This window comes from Rana temporaria, chromosome 2 (assembly GCF_905171775.1).
Source record: "Rana temporaria chromosome 2, aRanTem1.1, whole genome shotgun sequence".
NCBI lineage: Eukaryota > Metazoa > Chordata > Amphibia > Anura > Ranidae > Rana > Rana temporaria.
Genome location: NC_053490.1, coordinates 388,573,186 through 388,588,742, shown reverse-complemented (window position 1 = coordinate 388,588,742; position 15,557 = coordinate 388,573,186). Strand labels below are relative to the sequence as shown.

The 15,557-nt window shown below is 45.3% G+C and overlaps 1 protein-coding gene across 1 annotated transcript; it reads left to right on the top strand.

Annotated features, from left to right (window-relative positions):
- Positions 1 to 224: 224 nt before the first annotated feature.
- Positions 225 to 13,470, top strand: MED18 (mediator complex subunit 18). The gene is made up of 3 exons (XM_040337977.1): positions 225 to 310; positions 11,575 to 11,665; positions 12,775 to 13,470. Exons 2-3 carry the CDS (start codon positions 11,593 to 11,595, stop codon positions 13,326 to 13,328), a joined length of 627 nt encoding a protein of 208 aa, XP_040193911.1. The 5' UTR covers positions 225 to 310; positions 11,575 to 11,592; the 3' UTR covers positions 13,329 to 13,470.
- The last annotated feature ends 2,087 nt before the right edge of the window (positions 13,471 to 15,557 follow it).

Sequence of the window (15,557 nt, the reverse complement as noted above, 5' to 3'; positions counted from 1 at the left end):
AGTAGTGATTTTATTTTATTTTTTTAAATAAAGCAACACGTCAGCATGCAATAACAAGAAAACGGAATCTTCTCAGGCTTCATGTCTGCAGTACTGGCGGGTAACGAGCAAATAAGGGAAAGACTACAAGTCCCGTGATGCCGTGCGCTCCGTTCAAGCTTGTCTTCCGGTGGGGCTCCTCAGGACAGGTAGGACTTCCGGTGATGTCAGAGGGAGAGACTGAGAGCACAGAGAAATCGGTGAGAGGGAGGAGGAGGTGAAGTGAGAGCTGAAGACAGAGAGAAGACGGCAGCCCGGTACTGAGCAGAAGGTGAGAGAACTTTATTTTACAGACATTTCCCACCTTTCTCACACAGCCGGTGCCCCCCCATAGACTGGCATGGTGCCAGGGAGCCGGTGATGTACGGAGTGTGCGGGGACAGGACTTCTCCCCACCATGTCCCTCACAGTTCCCTCTGTGTTATGGGAAGAGTTTGCCTGGAGTTCCCTGACATTACATACTGATCTTGAGGGACACCACAAAGTCACTCCATACTCCAGATGGCCACCTACCGCTCCCTGAGGACCTCCCAGCATTGTGGACATACACAAGCACAATGTTATGGGTTTGTGTTGAACATTCACGCTTTTATTTCTAATTGACCAATCCGCTTTTCTCAGATAGGGTTCTTCTAGGAGCTCCATGAGAATTGGGGATTCAGTTTGCATGTGTAGCGCTATACAAGTTTCTCACTCACTCACTCATCTCCCGCCTGACAGTTCCTGCAAAAGTTCCCCACCGCCATTACTTGGCAGCACCAGCTGTACAGAGACAGGACCAATGTAAAGTTCACCACACATATTACACTCGAAGTACAATCTCCTTTGGGGATCATTCACCCCGGAATGCAGATTGGGAAACCTGAATTCCGTGCACATTTCCCGAACTGCCTTCCAAACGCACAGCGTGATCAAACTGCTGCAGATGTTAGCGGATTCCTAACGAAAATACGAACGCCTGCTCTGGATCGCATGCCACCCGGTTGCAGTGGTCAACAGTTTTTAGGCGCAACTTTTCAGATTGGTGAACCTCTTGCCCATCTTTACTTCTGAGACACTCGGGTTGATTTACTAAAGGTAAAAAGACTGCATTTTGCAAAGTGCAGTTGCTCCAGAGCTTAGTAAATAAGGGGAAGCTCTGCTGACTTTCACCATTCAATCATGTGCAAGCAAAAATGCTGTTTTTTTTTCTTGCATGTGATTGGGTACTCTTTGCAAAGTGAAGCCTTGCCTCATTTACTAATCTCTGGCACAACTTCACCTTGTAAAATAAACGGTCTCTTTGCCTTTAGTAATTCAACCCCTCTGACTCTAAGATGCTTTTCCCTTTTTTTTTTTTTTACTTAATCATGTTACTAACCTGTTGCTAATTAGCTAATTGGCTGCAAATTGTTCTTCCAGCTCTTCCTTGTTAGTACCACTAAGGCTGGGTTCACACTACTACACTACTTTCATCCTACTTTGCTCTGCTACATTGGTCCTACATTTATCCTACATTGGTCCTACATCCATCCTACTTTCATGAACAGGATACTACTTTGGTCCGACTTCAATGATATTCAATGGGCCTGAAGTAGGATCAATGTAGGACCAAAAGTAGTACAGGGAGCATTTTCAAAGTCGGACCGACTTGTGTAGGACGCTACAAGACGCTCTTATAGGGAAACATTGAACACAGAGCAAAGTAGGATGAAAGTAGTGTAGTAGTGTGAACCCAGCCTAAGGCCCCTTTCACACAGACTTTCCGATCAAGTCTGCCTGTCAGTTTTTCAGGCGTACCTAATCGGACCCTCCAGTCACTCCTATGGAGCAGCGGATGTCAGCGGTGACATGTCTGCTGGTATCTGCCGATATCCGATCCAGTCTGTGAAATACAGATGGATGGTGACCCTATTTTCCATTCGTCTGGCAAAACAGACAGGCGGTCCTTTTTCATCCGATCTTTTTATAGAGGAGAGCGGGGCTCTGATAGGTCTGTCTCAGCACAGTAAGCAGAGACGGACCTGTCATCCACCTGATCAGTGGATCGATCCCCCGCTGAGCAAAGCAGTGTCTGCTGGGCAGACCACCCATGTGAAAGGGCCCTTGGGTAACTTTCACATGAGCGGTCCTATTGGGTCCGCCTGTCCATTTTTCAGGTTGACCCAATACGGCCCTCCATTTTTCTCTATGGGCAGTTGGATGTAAACAATCCGGATGCCTGTTTACACCCGACTGCCTCCAATCTGATCCAGTCTGGCAAAAACAAATTGAAGGGGGATCCTTTCCCCTCCTCCTGGTGGGGACACAAACTGTCCTTACTTGGCCAGTTTTTTGTTGCCCTGTCCCAACTCTTTTGAGACTGCCATCATTTTCAAAAATACCACATTTTTTTCTTAAAATGGTAAATTTTCTCACTTTAAAAATGTGATGTTTTGTATTTTCTATTGTGAATAAAATATAGTTAGATACATAGTTTATCAGGTTGAAAAAAAGACCATCTAGTTCAACCAATAAAAAAAAAAATCATACACTCCCATATACACAATCCTTCCCCCACAGTTGATCGAAAATATGAGTTTATGAGATTTGCATATTGTTGCATTCTGTTTTTATGTAAACTTTACACAGGGTCTTGACTTTTTTTGGAATTGTTTTTCCCTGTTCGTCTTTCAGGACAGGTACTGTAGAGAGACACAGGCTCCTCCCCTCACAGGAAACACCGCCTTCCAATTAAGAATTTAAGCCTCATCCTCCCTCAGCTCCTCAGTTTATGGTGTTTCCTCCGGAGGGGAGACACCGCTGGGGGCCAAGGGCCAGACAGCTGGGGAAGCTGAGGCCAGTTTTCCTGAGAGGGGGGACCTGTTCTCCCTGGGCTCAGGGCTATTTTTTTTAATGCATGGCGTCCTGGTTGACTGGGGAAGTCACTTACCCAGGACATCGCCGTGTAGCGTCCCGCGGACATTCCTGGGGTGGATTCAACCGCGGAGGCCTATTTACTAAACGCACAGGGGTGGCGCTGCAGGCGGGGTGCACGCTCCCTGTGAGATTTCACAGTCGGCCAGGAGCTGGGCCGGACCGGATGACGAGTGACGTCAGTTCCGGGGGGGCGGGCACTTCCGCCGGATACGCGTCACTGGTCCCGGACGCTGCAGTGTGAAAAGGCCTGACGCTGGGCTGGTGCGGCCTCTCTCTTCTCAGCCGTAGGGTCGGCGTTTTGGCAGGCAGTCGCGACCACATTCCTCAGCGAGATGTCGGAAGCAGAGGCTTCCCGTGCACCTCCGGATGACGACAGCACCAGCCACTCTAAGGTAAGGAGAACCCTGGGGTGGTGTTCCCTTATCATTTTGTACAGCTTCACTGGTGATTTTTTTGTTTTTCTCTCTCCTGGTGGTCGGGGAGTTTGTTAGTGTAGTGTGTCTGGAACCCTGGTGGTGGTTGGTCCTAGAACACTCCTGGTGGTTACCTGTGTTATGCGCTGGTCTCTCTTTTAATCTAGCCTCCACTTTCTTCTGTGTTTTTCAGAAATCCACAGAAAAATCAGCCCACAGCAGGAAGAAATGCCCTTCCTGCAGATCTTCACTTAGTGAGAGTTGGAACAAAGCACTTTGCAGGAGATGTATTGAGGGGCTGGTTAAAGAAAGGGAGGCAGAGCAGGCATCTGAATTAGCAGCTTCTATGAAAGAGCTTTCTGGCACCTTTCAATCGTTTAAAGATATTTTTGCTAATTTTCAATTGCCCCAAAGCAGCCCTTCTGTAGCGCAACAGGTAATTCCACCGAATCCTGAGGTTCTTCCCTCTGGGAGTAGAGAGAAACCTGCGGATATCAGAGAGGATGCTGAGGAGGAGCAAGACAGTGCCGCTTCTAGCTCCCAAGAGGAGTCAGATAGTGAGAAGACAGAGGCAGGGTCCTCAAAGGTCTCTCGCTACAAGCTTTCCCTTGAAGAGGTGGAAGAGTTATTGGAAACTATCCACGCTACTTTAGGGATAGTTGAGGAGAAAAAGACACTGTCACTCCATGACCAGATGTACAGTGGTTTAGGAGAACAAAAGAAAAGGGTTTTTCCAGTCCATGAAGTACTGGTCAATGCCATCAAAAAAGAATGGCAGGATCCAGAGAGGAAACCTTTCTTCTCAAACTCTTTGAAGAGGAGGTTTCCTTTTTCTGAAGAGGAGGCTTCAGTGTGGAACAAATCCCCCAAACTAGATGCCGCCTTTTCGCAGGTATCCCGACATACGGACTTGGCGTTTGAGGACATGGGGGTCCTTTCAGACCCCATGGACAGGCGGATGGATTCGCTATTAAAAAAGTCCTGGGATGCTTCCCAGGGGAACCTTAAGCCAGCTATGGCAGCAACAGTGGTGGCCCGTAATTTAGAGCATTGGCTCTTACAAATTAAGGCACATATTGAGGCCGGAACGCCAAAAGAGACTATACTTTCCTCTTTTCCAACTTTACTGAGTGGCGTACGATATGTAGCGGACGCCTCAGCAGAGTCAATCCGCATGTCTGCCAGATCTGCAGCTCTATCTAATTCTGCAAGAAGAGCTCTCTGGCTCAAGACATGGCAGGGGGATAGCGCCTCAAAGGTTAAATTGTGCGGGATCCCCCTTACAGGAGACTTATTATTTGGGCCAGGCTTGGAGGCTGTCTTAGATCGTACAGCCGACAAGAAGAAGGCTTTCCCCTTAAAGAAAAAATTTGGGGGACAGACAAAGAAAAAATTCTGGACCCAAAAGAAGGTGGAAGTCCCCAAACCTGAGGGAAAGAAAAAGTTTTGGGGACCAAAAGGGAAAGGCCGTGCCGGGGCACTTTTTCGTGCTCCTGAACAGCCCCAAAAACCTCAATGACGGAGTCAAGGTGGGAGGAAGGTTGGGGGCCTTTCTCCCACAATGGGAGACGATCACCAGCAACCAATTTGTGCTGGGGATCATAAGGAGAGGGTACAGACTAGAGTTCTCAAGTCCCCCCCCATCCAGACTCTTAGTCACCAATTTGCCCCAATGCAAAGAGAAATCTGTGGCTCTGATCTCCTCTCTTCAGGAGTTGGAGAATCAGGAGGTGGTAGTTCGGGTTCCATCGGAGGAGATAGGAAAGGGCTTCTACTCCCACATATTTGTGGTCCGCAAGCCTTCAGGGAAATTCAGGCTTATACTGAATTTAAAACCTCTAAACACCTCGGTCACGTACAAACGGTTTCGGATGGATTCCATCTATTCCGTGAGGACACTCCTCCTTCCGAACTGCTTCATGGCATCCATAGATTTAAAGGATGCCTACCTACACATCCCAATAGCGGAATGCCATCAGAGATTTCTCAGACTGGCCGTGAGGTCCAGAGAGGGGATGTTTCACCTGCAATTCAAAGCACTCCCCTTCGGGCTCTCCTCTTCCCCCCGCATATTCACCAAAGTGATGGTGGAGGTACTAGCCTTTCTACGTCTCAAGGGCATCCTGGTGGTAGCTTATCTGGACGATCTGCTATTTTTTGCAGACTCCCCGACACGGTTGTCCCAGGACCTCCAGGTTGCAAAGGGGATTCTGGAAAACCTAGGTTGGTTACTCAATCTGGAAAAATCCAGCCTGACACCCTCCCAAAGAGTCACTTTTCTGGGATATGTACTGGACTCAACCAGACAGATGACTTTTCTCCCAATAGAAAAAGTTCAGAAGGTGGACAACGTAATATCTCTTCTTCAGAGCAGTGGCCAGCTTCCGATAAGGAAAGTCATGTCAGCTCTGGGGTTATTAACCTCTTGTCTTCCTGCAGTGCAGTGGGCGGGTCTGCATTTCCGACCTCTACAACTGTTCATACTGAACATTTGGGACCACAAACAGGAATCCTTGGATTCCCTGATATCCATACCGGTTCACATCAAGAGGTCCCTTTGGTGGTGGAGGAAGGGGGCGAACCTTTTACAGGGCCTGGATTGGATCTCCCCGATCTCCAGAACAGTGACAACAGATGCCAGTGGCTCCGGTTGGGGAGCACACCTGGACTCCCTTCTGACACAGGGTCGCTGGGCAAAAGAGGACTCGCAAAAATATTCGAATTGGAGAGAACTAAAAGCGATAGAGTTAGCCCTCAAAGCCTTTCAGAAGGAGCTGCAGGGACAGCATGTTCGAATCAGGACAGACAACTCCTCGGCAGTAGCTTATGTCAACAAGCAGGGGGGCACCAGGAGCAAGTCCTTATGGGATCTGACAAAATCTATTCTCATATGGGCGGAGGCCAATGTCTTGTCCCTCTCAGCCATACATCTGAAGGGAGAATTAAATCAAGTCGCAGACTTCCTCAGCAGGAAGAAACTGAGGGAGGGCGATTGGGTTCTGAATCAGGAAGTTTTCAGAGCGATCACTCAAAGATGGGGTCTTCCGGAGGTGGATTTATTCGCCTCAAGAGAAAATGCCAAAACTCGGCTCTTTTTTTCCCTAAACAGATGGGATGGAGCTCTGGCGGTGGACGCTCTGGCCCAAACCTGGAAGTTCTCCAGGTGTTATGCTTTCCCCCCTCCGGTTCTAATACCAGCAGTCCTGAGGAAACTGCAGGGGGAGAACACAACACTCATTCTCATCGCACCTCATTGGCCCAGGAGACCATGGTTCTCTATCCTAAAAAATCTATCGATAGAATCTCCTTGGATTCTACCAATTCGGGAGGATCTCCTTTTGCAGGGTCCAATCTGCTGCCCGCAGGTAGAGAGATGGAACCTGGCAGCCTGGCTTCTGAGGAAGAGCTGCTGAGGGGCAAAGGGTTTTCAGAACGCTTGGTTGAAACACTCCTAAGCTGTAGAAAGAAGGAGACGCAAGCCATTTACCAAAAAGTGTGGAAACGGTTTAACATCTGGTGTGCAGAAAGCTCATTCAGTGTCAACAGCTCTGTGGCTGTTTTAGAATTTCTTCAAGCTGGAGCTGATAAAGGGTTGGCAACTAGCACGCTGAAGGGTCAGGTGTCAGCGCTAAGTGTATTTTTTGAAAAACAACTAGCATTTGACCCTTGGGTCTCTAGATTTTTTAAGGCTTTGAGTAGACGGAGACCTGTTAAAACCTCCAACTTCCCAGTTTGGGATCTCTCATTGGTTCTTCAAGCCTTTACAGTAGAACCATTTGAGCCTTTAGACAAATGTAGTTTAAAAGTGATCACTCTCAAAACAGTATTTTTAGTAGCGATCACTACTGCCAGGAGAGTGAGCGAACTCGAGGCCCTATCTATTAGGGTCCCCTTTTTTCAAGTTTTTCCGGATCGCATCATTTTTAAGACAGATCCGGCTTTTCTACCAAAGGTAGCTTCTAAGTTTCACAGAAGTCAAGAAATAACATTGCCTTCTTTTTGTTCAAATCCTGTGAGGGAACAGGAACACAAGTTTCACAACCTAGACGTTAGGAGGTGTGTCCTACAATACTTGGATTACACAAGTCAGTTCAGGAAAGCTGATTCACTATTTGTTTTGTTTTCTGGGTCCAAGAAAGGGTCTAGGGCTTCTAGACGCACGATAGCCAGGTGGTTAAGGGCAGCCATCGTTCTAGCCTATTCTTCTAGGGGAGTAGAGCCTCCACAGGGTATCAAGGCTCATTCCACCAGGGCAGTAGCAACTTCCCAAGCAGAGTGTGCTGGTGCTTCCCCGGAGCAGATCTGCAAGGCTGCAACATGGTCTAGTTTCTCAACGTTTGTAAAACATTACAGACTGGACCTACTTTCAACCAAAGACCAGGCTTTTGGACGCAAAGTACTGCAAGCAGTTGTCCCACCCTAGGGTAAGGTGCTCGCTTATCCTCTCTACAGTACCTGTCCTGAAAGACGAACAGGGAAAAACGGGGTTACTTACCGGTAACATCCCTTTTCCTGGAGTCTTTCAGGACAGCACTGGTACCCACCCTCTTTGTTGTAGGGGATATTATGGAAACTCATCAGACGAGGCCGTCAGGTAAGATGTAATTTTATACTTTTATGACGTGTTCTTGTGTCTCCCCAGCTGGCCGGAGGTACTCTGGAAAAAACTGAGGAGCTGAGGGAGGATGAGGCTTAAATTCTTAATTGGAAGGCGGTGTTTCCTGTGAGGGGAGGAGCCTGTGTCTCTCTACAGTACCTGTCCTGAAAGACTCCAGGAAAAGGGATGTTACCGGTAAGTAACCCCGTTTTTTTTTCCGCCTTGACCCTAAGGAGTCTGTTTAACCACTTGAGGACCGCCGCACGACGATATACATTGGCAAAATGGCATGGCTGGGCACAAGGGAGTACATGTACGTCCCCATTAAGATCCCAGCCATGGGTCGCAAGCGCGCCACTGGCAGCGCGTTCACGACCTGGTCCTCTTCTCCGTTCCATGGGAACAGCGGACCCGATCGCTGCCGGTGTCCTGCGATCGGGTTACAAAGAGGAAGAACAGGGAGAGGTAAGTGTAAAAAAACCTCTCCCCGTGCTTCCTAGTGAGCCTGTCACTGATCGTCTGTTCCCTGTCATAGGGAACGCCGATCAGTGACGTCCCACGCCCAGCCACGCCCCCCCACAGTAAGAATCACTCTCTTAGGGCACACTTAACCTCTACAGTGCCCCTTCCTGTTTAACCCCCTTCACTGCCAGTGTCATATTTACAGTAACCAGTGCATTTTTATAGCACTGTTCACTGTAAAAATGGTTCACTGTAAAAATTTTGTAAAAATGGTCCCAAAATAGTGTCCGCCATAATGTTGCAGTCACGATAAAAATCACTAATCGCTGCCATTACTAGAAAAAAAAATTATTAATAAAAATGCAATAAAACTATCCCCTATTTGGTAGACGCTATAAATTTTGCGCAAACCCATCAATAAACGCTTATTGCGTTTTTTTTTGTGTTTTTTTTTTTTTTACCAAAAATATGTAGAATAATACGTGTCTTCCTAAACTTAGGGGGAAAAAAATTAATATCTTTTTTTGGGGATATTTATTATATCAAAAAGTAAATAATATTGAATTTTTTTTCAAAATTGTTGCTCTGTTTTTTGTTTTTAGCGCAAAAAATAAAAACCGCAGAGGTGATCAAATACCACCAAAAGAAAGCTCTATTTGTGGGGGAAAAAAAGCGGCAATTTCGTTTGGGAACCATGTCACACGACCGTGCAATTGTCAGTTAAAGTGACACAGTGCCGAATCGCAAAAAGCGGCCTGGTCCTTTAGCTGCATAATGGTCCGGGGTTTAAGTGGTTAAAAAAATAAAAAATCACCATGCAGATGTCTAAGGGGACTTACACTGATCACACTGATCCATAGCAAAACACTGTAAAAACACAAATGCTGTTTTTACTGGACATGTGACTTAAAAAGCACCTCAAAAATGCAACCGTGGGCGCGTTTTTGCTGCTTTTTTTTTTTTTGCAATTTAATGGGGCAGTGCGTTTTTGGTGCAATTTTTTTACCACAACAAAAATGAGGCAAGCAGGATTTTACTAAACGCTGTGGACCCACAACTAAACCGTGTGAAGTGTTCCATATGATTATATGGTCACACGTTTTTATTTCGCTTTTTCTTTTTTTTTTTTTTTAACTCAAAAGCAGAAGAAAAATGGATCAGTGTGATAACAGCCTTGGTCAGCATCTGCGCAGGTGCCTGGCCATACTTACTACATATAATCCCAGGCTGTGTGAATAGCTTCAGCCACCAAAGGCCTGTCATTGCCCTGAACAGGCTTGCGGTCTGCACACAGATGTCAATCCCAGATCCTTGCTGCAGGGGGGATTGCAAGTGCATTTTATGCATTAAGATAAAAAGCTTTGTGTGTGCGCAGCAGGCCACCCCAGCCTCCCTAATACTTACCTGAGGTCCCTCCTAGGTCCAGTGATGTTGCAGGATTGTCTTGGCTGCCCAGGACGCCCCTCCTCATTGGCTGAGGCGGCTGTGTGACGCCATTGGCTCCCGCTGCTGTCAATCAAAGTCAGTCCGCAATGAGAAGAGAAAGGGGCAGGGCTAGGCCTCTGCTCTGTGTCTGAATGGACACTGGGAGCTGTGGCTGAGCTCAGGTGCCCCCATAGCAAGCTGTTTGCTGTGGGGTCACTCAATAGAAGGGAGGGACCAGAGAAAAGGAGAATCGGGGCTTTGTGCAAAACCATTACACAGGGTAGGTAAGAATAACATGTTTGTTATTTTTAACTAAAATCACTTTAAATGCTCATGGTAATGCAGCCTTAGGTTTCATTCATACCAGCAACTGGTATGTTGCACTGTTGTCTTGTCATGTAGCAGCACTGCGCAGGAAAACTTTTTACACTGCAATTTGCAAAGCATCCATGGCTCGCTGCTACAATGCCAGGCTCCTGCAAACACTCACTACCACCATATGGGCAGACAGCTATTAAAGTGCAGGAGAAATCAATGAACTACAAGGACGTTTACCAGCGCCCTCGCAGTTCATTGTGAACTACAAGCTGTCTGCAGACTGGACTTGTAGTTTATTCATTCACTGAACTCTGTGAATGAAGGATGAGCCTGTGTAGGAGTCCTGCACAGCTGCACTGATTTCAAAATGTGACAGCAGGGGTGGGGAGACGTTTCCCTGCCTGCTGTCATTTTGGGGAAAGGGGGGTACAGTGTGTGAAGGACTGCTCCAAAGTAAATACAGGTATTTTCTAACATGTTACAAAAGGTGACCTTTTCCTTAAAAACATTCTTACAGGCTCAACAAATGATCTCCATATTGTGTATAATATGATTACCTCATATAACCGCCAGCTCCATCTAGTGGCCATAATGTGTAATGTTACTGAAATACCTCCTCAAAAAAAAAAAAATTATAATTACAAATAATACAGTAAACATTCATTGTGCCTGTGTGAATGCTATAGACATCTACGTGTCCCTTGCTTATCCATTTACTACACTGCAACGCTGTGTCTATAAAAACCCAAAGCTCACCAGATATGTAAAAATCAAATTGTAAGATTACCAGCAACTATAAGGTGCAAGTGCCTTTCTGATTGGTTATTTTCAGCAGGTCTTCATATAGTTTTGGAACAATGAAAGAACATTGTTCAGTCAGTTTGTAAAGTGTGGTAAAAGTGATTTACAATCTTCCTGTACACTTCTGGTGGTGTTACCAAATTAGTTTCTGGGTTGTGACTACACATAAAAATACACATAAACACAACAAAATGGGGATGCACATACCCACACACCAAAGCCAATGGGAGGATAACCGGCCTAACTTTTTCTTTAAGACTTTAGATGTGTGGTAGGATCATTGTGTGTGTGTGTGTGTGTGTGTGTGTGTGTGTGTGTGTGTGTGATTTACTACTTATGGGAGGGGACCATCAAACAATCTTCCTTGAACCTCCAACCTAATTTGGAGTAATATATCAATTACTCCCCACTACAGTTGCGGATGAAAAAGAGAAAACTCCAATATACATTTTTTTTAGAAATTGTTGTCACGAAAAATCACCAGGCGTTCCTATGCTGTACTGCGAACATGCTGCCGTGTTAGACTGAAAAACGACAGACGTATTTAAATGCATCTTGTGATTGATACATGTAAACACATAATCATGTTTTTATTTTTATTTTTTTATTTTTTCATTGCAGGAATAATTTGCTTGACAAATGGAGGCTCCTCCAGTGACCACCATGCCTGTTTCAGGCGGGACCATCAACATGATGGAATATCTGCTTCAAGGTGACATAACGTACCATTAATTAGAAAGGGAGACAAAAACCACCACAGCTTAGGGAAATCTAGCTTTATTTCTACCTTCCTCCCTGCAATCTCCCCATCTCTCCAATTCCTGCCTGCTGAATAAAGTACAAATAAAGACTCCTAAATGAGAGCCCGAACAAGTACCAAATCCAGTTGTGATGCACAAGCCTTACAACATTTTTTTTTTCCCATTCCACTGTGATATAAGCAGGCACAGCCTACAGGAGAGTGGTAACTTTGCCCTGAATTCAGGAGCAGTGAAGCATCTTTGCCACAGGAAGTTACATTTGGTGGAGTTCACTGGCAGGATCAACAAGTGTTTGGGGCTCTGCAGGGGGCTAAGGGAGTGCATTAGAATTTGTTAAAGGGAGTTCCACTTAAAGTATCTGAATCGATCTTGAGTTTAAAGCTTTAAACATTGTAAATGTATAATGTTGTGCATCGCTTTATTAAAGTGGATGTAAACCTAAATTATTATTTTTTTTATGTCACAATGTACAGTATAAGATTTCCTATCATCTGTTCCCAGTCTTGCCACACAGAGGTAATCCAGCTCTAAGCAATCCTCTTTTATTGTTCAGTGAAATAAAACGGACTTACAGAGAAAAACCTTAGTCCGTTCCGCCCCCTTGCTGTGAGTGACAGGTTATTTACATATCTCATGCACTAGCCTGGAGACGGGCATTATTTTTTAATTCCCACCCCCACTCCTTTTCTGAAGTCATGTGGTTTCTTTTCTGGATTTTGACTGGATGTTAGTGATCATAGCAGAATTTAGTGTAAGGAATACATAGGAAAAAATGCATATTGGCGGGGAGTCTACTGACATTACGACTCCACCCACAGAGCTCCAGACAACAGATCCACCCACAGAATCTGCAGTTTTTCAGTTCTTATAACAGACAGAGGGGAGACATTTAACCGTTAAGGATACATGCAGGAGGCATCTATATCCTTATAGATTAGCACTATGGCAGTAGTTTAGAAAGGATGAGAGTGGGTTTACATCCATTTTAAACTTCAGTTTTGAGTACCATACAGTTGTTTCACTGCACATTGCTAATGATATTTTTTTTCTGTAACACTAGGCAGCATACTTGACCAAGGTTTAGAAGGCCTTCTTCATCGATTGCGTGGTTTATGTGACAACATGGAGCCGGAGACATTTGCTGACCATGAGAGTGTGTACTTGCTAAAAGGCCAGCAAGCAAGCCCCTTTGTACTTCGTGCCCGACGGCCTCTTGACCGACCAGGATCTCCATGGCACCTCCGTTATCTTGGACAGCCAGAAGCAGGAGACAGAAGTCGTCACTCATTGGTCAGGAACTGTGTCGATATTGCAACCTCAGAAGTCCTGCCTGAATTTCTACAAGAAATGGGCTTCAGAATGGACCATGAATTTGTAGCAAAAGGACATTTGTTTCGTAAAGGAGCCATGAAAGTGGCTGTGTTCAAAATATTCCGTGTGCTAGTGGCAGGAACAGCTGAGGGGGCTGAACCATTGTCTCTCTCTTACTTGGTTGAACTTAGTGCTGTGGCTCCAGCTGGACAAGACAGTGTAGCTGATGAGGTCAGGAGCTTTGCAGAACAACTAAAACCACTGGTACAGCTGGAAAAAATTGACCCGAAACGTCTGATGTGAGAAGGATGATGGTGGATTTGACATAAATTTACACTGCCAGAGTTTCCTAAGAGGCGATAAAAGATCAGACCATTGCTTATTTTTGGACTGTTTACAGGCTTTTATTAAACAAGTGTTTTTCATAGTTGTCTCTTACCTTTAACATATTTTCTTCTTATTGTGTGCACCTAAAGCTAAGGGTTACATTTGGGAATCTTGATATGCACATGAACACAGATGCTCAAGTCGTCTGAGCCTGCACATTTACAGTGTATGTGAAGCCTATCTATATGTCCACACAAAGTCCATGAATACATATTCTGTATATGAAGCCCAAACTGTTTATTTTTTTTTTTTTTTATAGCTTTTGCATAGAGTAGGGGAAACATTAAAGGGGGTTGTAAAGGTAAAACATGTTTTTCCTAAATAGCTTCCTTTACCTTAGTGCAGTCCTCCTTCACTTACCTCATCCTTCGATTTTGCTTTTAAATGTCCTTATTTTTCCTGAGAAATCCTCACTTCATGTTCTTCTGCCTGTAACTCCACACAGTAATGCAAGGCTTTCTCCCTGGTGTGGAGTGTCGTGCTCGCCCCCTCCCCTGGAATACAGGAGAGTCAGGACACCCACTAACACACAGCTCCTTTCTCTATCTGCAACGTAGAGAGCATCCTGACTCTCCTGTAGTCCAAGGGAGGGGGCGAGCACGACACTCCACACCAGGGAGAAAGCCTTAGGCTGCGTACAGACGAGCGGACCTGTCCGATGAAAACGGTCCGCGGACCATTTTCATCGGACATGTTCGCTCAGAGATTTTGGTCTGATGGTTGAACACACCATCAAACCAAAATCCCCGCAGACAGAGAACGCGGTGACGTATACAACACCGACGTTCTCTGACGTGGAAGTTCAAAGCTTCCACGCATGCGTCGAATCAATTCGACGTCCTGCGCGGGTTCTCGGGCCAGCGGACATGTCCGATGAGTCATACTGACCATCGGACATGTCCGGCGGACATGTTTTTTAGCATGCTAAGAAACAGTTGTCCGCTGGAAACCTGTCCGATCCGCCGAAAAATTGTCCGGTCGGCCCTACACACGACCGAACATGTCCGCGGACCAGTTTCAGCAGACATGTTCGGTCGTGTGTACGAGGCCTAACATTACTGTGTGTAGTTACAGACAGAAGAACAGGAAGTGAGGATTTCTCAAAAGAAATAAGGACATTTAAAAGCAAAATGGAAGGATGAGGTAAGTGAAGGACTGCACTGAGGTAAAGGAAGCTATTTAGGATTTTTTTTTTTTTTTTACCTTTACAACCCCTTTAAGACCCCCCCCCCTTAAGTTTTTTTTTTCTCTCTGTGATTCGTAATGCGAATTTCATATCACTTTCTGTCAGAGACACAACAGAAAATAGGAGAAAATCTTTTTAATGCAAAGGGAAATCCTGTCCTAGACCGTTGTCACCTGAACAAGTGCTCCCCTGGAAAATTTCCACTCAGATCCTGTTCCTGAATCCAAAATCTTGGATATCCCAAAATTTTCAGCACTAGAGACAATGATCACCAGGATAAATCGAAAGGGAGCTACCCAGTGATGGCGACAATCAGCAATAAAATCTAACGGGTTTTTAAAACTTTCTCCCTCTATCCAAGACAAAATAGAAATGTTTTTGACTGTAGATTCTCTTTATCACCTTAATAATTCAAAGAAAACTGATAATCCAATAGAGGGGGTTTGTGAGAATAACTGTACTGTAGTGGTTCTCATACTACAGTCTTTGGGTATTGTCTGTCACATGCAAACATTGCTGTCGGTGGGCAGTTAGCAGGAAAAGCAGCTGCTGCCATTGTCGCCCAACCCCGCCAGCAGTATTTATGGTATTACATACTGTGCATGAAGTTATTAAAAGGACAAGATATCCCCTTCTCATATTATCCTATATTCATCCAGGATATTCTTATGATTTTATGAGAAATCCTGCTTTGTTGTCCACTAATGTTAAAGTTTAAGGTATTAAATGTGGTCAAATTTCTCATTTCACCTTAAAGTGAAATTAAAGTTTTTTTTTTGTTTTTTTTAAATCAGAAAGGTTTTTATTGATATACAAACAGTACCACTCTCCAGTGCACAAACCGAGATTGGTTTCTTCAAAGCATACATCATACATGAATAGAAGCCTGTCCCCTACTCCACCCACCAAGATCATTCTTCCCTCTCTTGCAAATATACATGCACTCCCACCTCGATACC

Coding starts and splice junctions, on each gene's coding strand:
- MED18 (XM_040337977.1), top strand. CDS start 11,593: ATGGAGGCTCCTCCAGTGACCACCATGCCTGTTTCAGGCGGGACCATC. Junction 11,666..12,774: donor GATGGAATATCTGCTTCAAG/GTGACATAACGT, acceptor CTGTAACACTAG/GCAGCATACTTGACCAAGGT.